Source organism: Chrysochloris asiatica, unplaced genomic scaffold, assembly GCF_000296735.1.
Source record: "Chrysochloris asiatica unplaced genomic scaffold, ChrAsi1.0 scaffold00053, whole genome shotgun sequence".
In the NCBI taxonomy this organism is placed as follows: domain Eukaryota; kingdom Metazoa; phylum Chordata; class Mammalia; order Afrosoricida; family Chrysochloridae; genus Chrysochloris; species Chrysochloris asiatica.
The window spans coordinates 11,504,350-11,511,215 of NW_006408571.1; the positions used below are offsets into that span (position 1 = coordinate 11,504,350).

Sequence of the window (6,866 nt, forward strand, 5' to 3'; positions counted from 1 at the left end):
CTCAGCTGTGACTTGCACAATGAGGAACCTTATTTGCTTGAGTGTAGACATTCCCATACATACAAGCTCTTTTCACACTCTCTGCAAATAGCTACTACCTCTTGGGCATCCTCTGGACCTGGTAGTGTGCACATCAGTGAAATGGTCCATCCTTGAAAGGGCAGACCTGGGGAAGAGGACGGCTCTACTGCCTGGACCCAGGATACTGCTTGGACTTCTTAGGCAAATAATTCTTTGGTTTCCAGTTTCTGAAATGTGGTCTAGAAGAAGAAGCATGAGCTCTAAGTGGATATGCCTCTTTGACCCTGTCTCTTTGCTTTGGGATATGAGAGGAGGGCCAGAGCAGGGTCCTGTGAAACAAAGAATGCAGAACAAGGGACCCAGTTTTCTGGGGGAGAGCATTGTTACCCTTATTAGAATAATTGGGCTTATTCCATGAAGCCCAAGACCATATCTATCTTGTTTGCAATTATATCCCCCAGCTTTTCCAACTAAGCCAAACCTTTCCACCCCAACTAGACAGCCTAGCCCCCAGCCCTCAGCTCAAATGCTACCATCAGGCAGACTTAGACTGCTGTCCTGACTTTACCCCGTTACTAATTGAGTGGACTTGGGAGGCCCCTCTCCCTCTCTGTGCTTCTATTCCCACATACATAAAATTAAACTAACATGCCATCTTTATTGGATTGTCTGAGAATATAGTGATATGATGAAAATAAAGGACTCAGCTTAGAGTCTGGCACATGGTCAGCACCTCAAAAGAATGACTCTTCCTATTACTTGAGGACTACTATTTTAGACTTGGCTCTGTTGCCATATTGTTCTCCATTTTTACTTAGATGGGTCAACTTGTAAAAGTAGTATGCATGGTCGTTAAGAGTATAGATGTTAGCCAACCTGCCCAGACAGGAACCCCAGCTCTATTTCACTAGCTGTTCAGCCTTAGGCAAGTTACTTAACCTCTGTATTAGTTTCTTCATCTGCAACCTCATAATGATAATAACACTCAAAGCAATGTTCAGCCCATAGTAATAGCTAGTGATGAGTTAGTACCACAAAGCCATGGCCCTCCATGTGGACAAAGTCTCAAGGGTCATCTAAGAAGTTCTCTGACTAGAGAAATACCCGCTTCCTTCTACAGAGGGGCTCTTGGAGGAAACTCCCCACTTGGGAGTCCTGCTCCTTCATGAGATTGTTATTTCCAGGATTTTCCTGTTGTTTCTGAGTTTTCCGTAAGTCAGAAGAAGGGGGTGGCATGTGGTGGGGGCTTACCGAGAAGTTGAACATGAAATGATCAGAACATTATCAAAACCGTATGGGGCTGGCTCTGATCAGACTCCGTTACCCACACTGCAGAACAGTGATTCCAGAGACAGCCCCGTGGTGTCTTGAGAACTGGATGTGCTCCAGTTACAAGGGAGGGAGGTCATAGTGGGAAAGGGCCACGTTCAATTCTATTTTTGGTTTATCAAATGTGTATTGATATTTGTTCTGTGCCAGGTCCTTTGCAGAGCCATCTTCTCCATGGAGATGGACAAGGCCCGATCCCTTTCCCTGGATGCTCTCTCAGTAGACAGACAGGGAACTTTTTATCCAGCCCACATACTCTCTGAGAAGGAATGCCAGGTCCCCTTAGGGGATGATATACCAGCAGCTGAGACCACAGGCCTTCAGGGTACAGCAATGTCACTCAGCAACAAGCCTTGAGCAGGCGTCATATGCCATAGAGAGGAAGATGTTCCCTTAGAGGCAGACATTCTGGCTAGGAAGCCAGGACCAGGCTACTTCTCAGAAAGCTGACAGCCTTATAGTTGTCAGAGGTAGGCCTGTAGTCTCCCAGCCTGTCAGCATTCAGGATAAATAAAGACATAGCCCTTGGCAATGAATCACAGTGAAACATGATGCAGATGTTGACTAGTTGGAGTTGCAGCCCTGAGAATGTTTGATTGGGACAGAACAAGCCTCAGATTGTTGGGCTAAACCCTTATGAGATGAGAGCCAGTGTTCAGGGGGGTTGGTGTGGTTGATGTGGGAGGATCAGTGGGTGGGAAAGAGAATGAGAGCAACACAGAAGGATGATATTCACTGAAGGTGGAGTAAGAAGTGTTACATGCCTGCTCCCTGTAGGGCTCTGGTGTCCACTCCCTCAGTCTGCTTCCAAACTCTTCAAGCCTCCAGGGTTAAGTAGGGGATTGTTCGGTCCAAGGCCTTCACCAGCTCCTAGGTTTTTTCCTCTTCCTGAGTCTCAGTTTCCTTTTTGTTCCCAGAGAATGGCCAGAAAGTAGAGAAATTTCTGAGTCTGCATGACTTTAGGGGAACTTAGTGAATTCTGGAAGTTTAGCTGAGACCCAAAGATTCAGGAGCCAAGACTTTGTTTAGAAGAACTCTTAAAAATCAAACCCTGCTCCCATTTGACAAATGGATAAACTGAGGCTCTGGATTGAGGAGTGAGGAAGGAACTTGGCCAGAGTTTGGGCCCAGGTACCAACCTCAAGATTTCTTTGTGTAGTGCTCAGTGGCATTGTCAGGGAGATGGGGTTCAAGGGCTCTGCCCTGGTAGCACCTTCCTCAGAGCTTTCACCCTTAGCCTCTCTACTCTGTGTTTACCCCTGAGGGCCCAGGGGGAGGGTTTGTGTCTGCTTCTGTGGTACACTGACTTCCTCTTGGCTCAGTGGGAGCTAAGAAGAATTTGAGACAATGTGCCCCCCTCACATTTCACACCTCTGTATTCTGAAGTGCAGGGCATAGGGTTTAAAGGGGATTCATACTGGGGGTTCTGAGACTCTATGGCTGGCTGGCTAAATGGATGGTTAGATGAACAGATGGGCAGGTGGGTGGATGCATGGATGGATGAATGGATGGATGGAGTGAGGGAGGCTAATGGATACAGGATCAGCTGAATGCATAGATGCGTGGATGCATGAACAGCTAGGTATTTTCTTTCAGGCAGCAGAGCTAAACTTTCCAGTCAGGCAGCTGCTCCTGAGTGCTATCTCCATTCCCTTAGTCCCCTGTGACTCTGAGACCTGCCGTACCTGGGGTTTTGAACACCTGTCTTTGGAAGCACTGGGGAAGAAGATACTATGCTCCCAACCCAGTGAGGAGGGGCTGGCATAGCCTCTCATCACTTTTCCCTTTCAGAACCTGCCTAGGCCTGGGTTTGTTGTCAGTTGAGGTATGTGGTATAATGATGACCCCTCTCCCTGGCAGGATTTCCACTCTGACTTCCTAGCCTCTCTCTGACCCCAGTGGCATAGACAGGCCCTTAGAGGCCATAGTTTGGAGGTCACCCAGCTTCCCAGCATGAGGAGATCACGTCTCACAGAACAACCCTGTGGGATGCTCCCAGTGTCACAAGACTTCCCTCATCCAGAGCTGAGACTCCTTCCCAGTGACTCTCCCGGTCTTAGTGTTGCCTCTGGACCCTGAAGCCTATGTAGGCTGTAGAGATGGGGAGCGTTCTTTCTTCCTCCCATCTCTGACCTCTGGATCCCAGTTCTGTGTGTCAGTGTCCCTGAGAGATATGACCCCAGGATTGCCCAGATGGACTGGCTCTTACTCAGATTAGTGGAGGGAGATGAGAGGACTGGCCTAGAGGCCAGATTTTATGTGAACAGATGGGTCCTACCCATGACCATCTCACCTTTCCTCACTTATTTATTAAGTCCTGGTGTGGTGTTATAGGGTAAGCACTGGGCCACAAGGTTGGCGGTTCAAACCAACCAGCCACTCCTGGGAAGCCCTATACAGGGTTGCTATGAGTTGGAACCAACTTAACGGCACTTAACAACAACAGCAACAACAAATATTTGAGTGACTGCTATGTGCCAGGCAGTATGCTGGACACCAGGTAGACAGCAGAAACTAGAGTAAACAATCATTGTCTTCCAGAAAGACTGACAAACAAATAACTCAGAGTAGTAATGAGTACCATGAAAGGGGAAGATCAGAGGGCCCTGGGTCTGGGTAGACTTCCTGGAGGATGACCTATGCAACTCCAAATGGGAAGCCAGGGGACAGAAGAGAGAGTAGCGTGTTCCAGACAGACACAATGGCATAGGTGAGTGAGCTTTCCCCCTCAGGCAGTAGAGCTGTGGGCCCTCGGTCTAGCCATGGGAACCAGTACCAGACAACTCCTTTCTCCCCAATGACATCTGATCCCTGAGACACCTGGTTGGTTGAACACCTGCCTTGGAGAACAAAGACTGATGAAAGACTTGCCCATTCAGGGAACTGACACATTAGTGTTGTTGAACCCTGGAGCGTGGTAGGGCTACGGAGAGAGGAGAGACAGGGTCCTGATGATGGGGGCTGATCCTAAGAACATTGAGGTGTTTGGTGAAGTTCTATCAGGTTGCAGAGCAGAAACAGATCTGTCATTCCATCTTTCCCTTTCTTCCTTGACAAACAGCCAGCAGCCAACAGACAACAGACAACAGACAGGTCTGTTGAGTACTGGTTGGTCTTTATTGGAAGCAATGCAGTCTGGGCATGAAGACTGCCACAGCCACACTCACCTTTCACTCACACTCACACTCACAGTGACATGCCAGGCCCCACCCTGTCTAGATCAGTTTGGTGTGGGAGCTGGAGCTTGGCCTTCGCCTCTGGTCCTTGGTTCCTCAGGACTGCCGTGATTCACATCCATCCACTCAGACACTTTCAGAGTTTCCTGGGGGCTGAGTGGACTAACTGCTGTAGCTCTTGCTCTGGGAGAGGAAGAAGAGGCAGGGTCATGGATTGGGGTCTTAGACTGCAACTTGGAAGGAGGAGACATAACTGTGGAGAAGAGAGGGCCAGGCTTACCTTGGCAGAGATCCTCTGCAGTCTCCGTATGATGCGGTCCACCCAGGGCTGGTCTGGGGGTGCGCAGAGCTGGTGACCCCTCATCGTGGTGAACCTGGAATCAGAGATCATTGAATGGAGCCCTGGAACTCAGCTTCCTGGAAGGCTCTGGGATGACCGGTAGAGGCTGGGCTCATGTCTGGGACCTGTTTCAGGGACTACCTTGAAGTAGTTGAACTTAGCAAGGAGAAGAGAGATAAAAACAAAGTGGTATCACCAGGGGCTGATAGAAGAGATGAGGCTAGATATCCCCCTTGCAACTCACACCACAGCAGGCACCCTGCAGCCATCTTTGAGGAGGAGGTAGCGAAATCCTCTCACTATATTCCCAGGGATGGGGCGCTGGGTCACAGATAGACAGCAGTCTTCGGCATCATTGGTAGCACCCAGACCTGGAGGGTAGGGATAGAGGAAAAGTGGTGTCAGGACATAGAGACCCTGTGGAGGGGAGGCCACAACCCTAACTGGGATTAAGTCCACCTCTATATGGAGGGAACAATTAGAACTAGTAATCAGCGAGTATACACCAACATTGCACTGTTGTTGTTTTTAGGTACCCTTGAATTGGTTCCAGCTGGTACCAGCCCTGTATAGGATTTCCAAGGTTGTAAATCTTTACTGGAGCAGAAGTGTCATCTTTCTCCTGCAGAGAAGCTGGTGGGTTTGAATTGCCAGTCTTGTGGTTAGCAGTCCAGTGCTTATCCTACAGCACCACCAGCATTCCTAATGTGGCCCTAACTAGTTGCTAAATATATTGACATACATCTAAACTGGTTGCTAAATAACCACTGCTGAGTCCCACAAAGGCCTTCCTGCTGTTCTGATTACCTCTCAATGTCATACAATCCAGAAATAAAGAGTTAATGCTGGTCACAGTTAAAGACTGTGTCCTATGAATTGCTAGTATTTTAACTATCACCCATGCCTAGTGGCTCCATTCTCCCTACCGTAAGCAATGATACATTATTCTTTCCTCTTGCTTAGAAAACTGAGGCAGCAGGAAATAGAGCCCGCAGTTGTAGGCGCAGGGAAACACTAAGTGACAGATACCCAAGAGACAGACACACATTTGTGTTTTGGGGCCCAAGCACCCCCACACTGCACAGACATACACAGAGTACAGGGCCCCCTAGATATTGACGCAGAACCACAGCGAGCCCCACGTGGAGTGCCAAGCAGTGTCATCACACCTCCCCAAGCCCCCCTCCCCCCACTAGTGCTCTCCTCAGTCTTACCAGGGCAAGTCCAAAGAACCAGCAGGCTGAGGACCAGTAGCGGGATTGTGCAGGATGCCATGGAGGGTGGGCAGGGGCAAAGAGAAAGCAGTGCGTGAGTGGTAGCGAGTCTGGTGTGTGCAGGAGTGTGTGTGAGGCTGAGGCCTGGCTGGGAGCTCAAGGGAGCGATGGGAAGCACACAGGCGCCCTTCGGGGATGTAAGGGGATTTGGGAGTATGTGAGTAAAAGCCTCTGTGAGTCTGTGGCTGAGGCGGCCTCCTATTTATGGTCCCAGAAGCTTTCACTTTCTCTCTTCAGAAATTCCCCTCTGTGTCTAGTCCATTCCCTCTGCCCCCCTCTTTCTTGCGGAATCTGACCCTATCTCCCTCTTTCCCCCTCAGTTATTTCCTCCCTCCTCTGCTTTCCTTGGCTTCAGTTGTTAGAACTGAAGCAGCTTGTAGTCTGGCCATGACAAGGGGTCTGGTGCTGTCAGCTCCGAAGGGAGGGTCTGCCTTAGTGTCTCCTTGGTGGCATTTGCATCATCAAGCCTAGGACTGGGGCTCAGAAGTGATGATCAGGGTTCGGGGTGGGGGTGGGTCAAGAGAAAGGAGTTGTGCCCCTTTATCTAGGTTTGTCCATCATCCCACTTCTCTTTTCTTTGGTACTAAGACCCCTGGTGGGGACGGTAGTGAAGACGACCCCCCCTAAGAGCACCATGAGAGCCTGGGGCAGACTTTCCTGGCCCACCCATCATCTGGGAACCACTTCCTCCACAGGCACAAGCAGAGCTGAGAGGGAAGATTCCTT

The 6,866-nt window shown here is 49.6% G+C and overlaps 1 protein-coding gene across 1 annotated transcript; it reads right to left on the reverse strand.

Moving 5' to 3' along the window:
• Nucleotides 1-4,688: 4,688 nt before the first annotated feature.
• CCL19 (chemokine (C-C motif) ligand 19) lies at nucleotides 4,689-6,141 on the reverse strand. Its single transcript, XM_006863164.1, has 4 exons — nucleotides 6,081-6,141; nucleotides 5,111-5,237; nucleotides 4,798-4,900; nucleotides 4,689-4,709 (listed from the first exon to the last, which is right to left on the reverse strand). The coding sequence occupies exons 1-4, from the start codon at nucleotides 6,139-6,141 to the stop codon at nucleotides 4,689-4,691; spliced, it is 312 nt and encodes a 103-aa protein (XP_006863226.1).
• Nucleotides 6,142-6,866: the final 725 nt, after the last annotated feature.

Excerpts from the sequence above, each read along its gene's own strand:
- CCL19 (XM_006863164.1), bottom strand. The coding sequence starts at position 6,141 with ATGGCATCCTGCACAATCCCGCTACTGGTCCTCAGCCTGCTGGTTCTT. Across the intron at positions 4,901-5,110 it reads TGCAGGGTGCCTGCTGTGGT|GTTCACCACGATGAGGGGTC; the intron begins GTGAGTTGCAAG and ends CTCTGATTCCAG. Across the intron at positions 4,710-4,797 it reads TCTCTGCCAAGGTAAGCCTG|AGCAAGAGCTACAGCAGTTA; the intron begins GCCCTCTCTTCT and ends TTCCTCTCCCAG.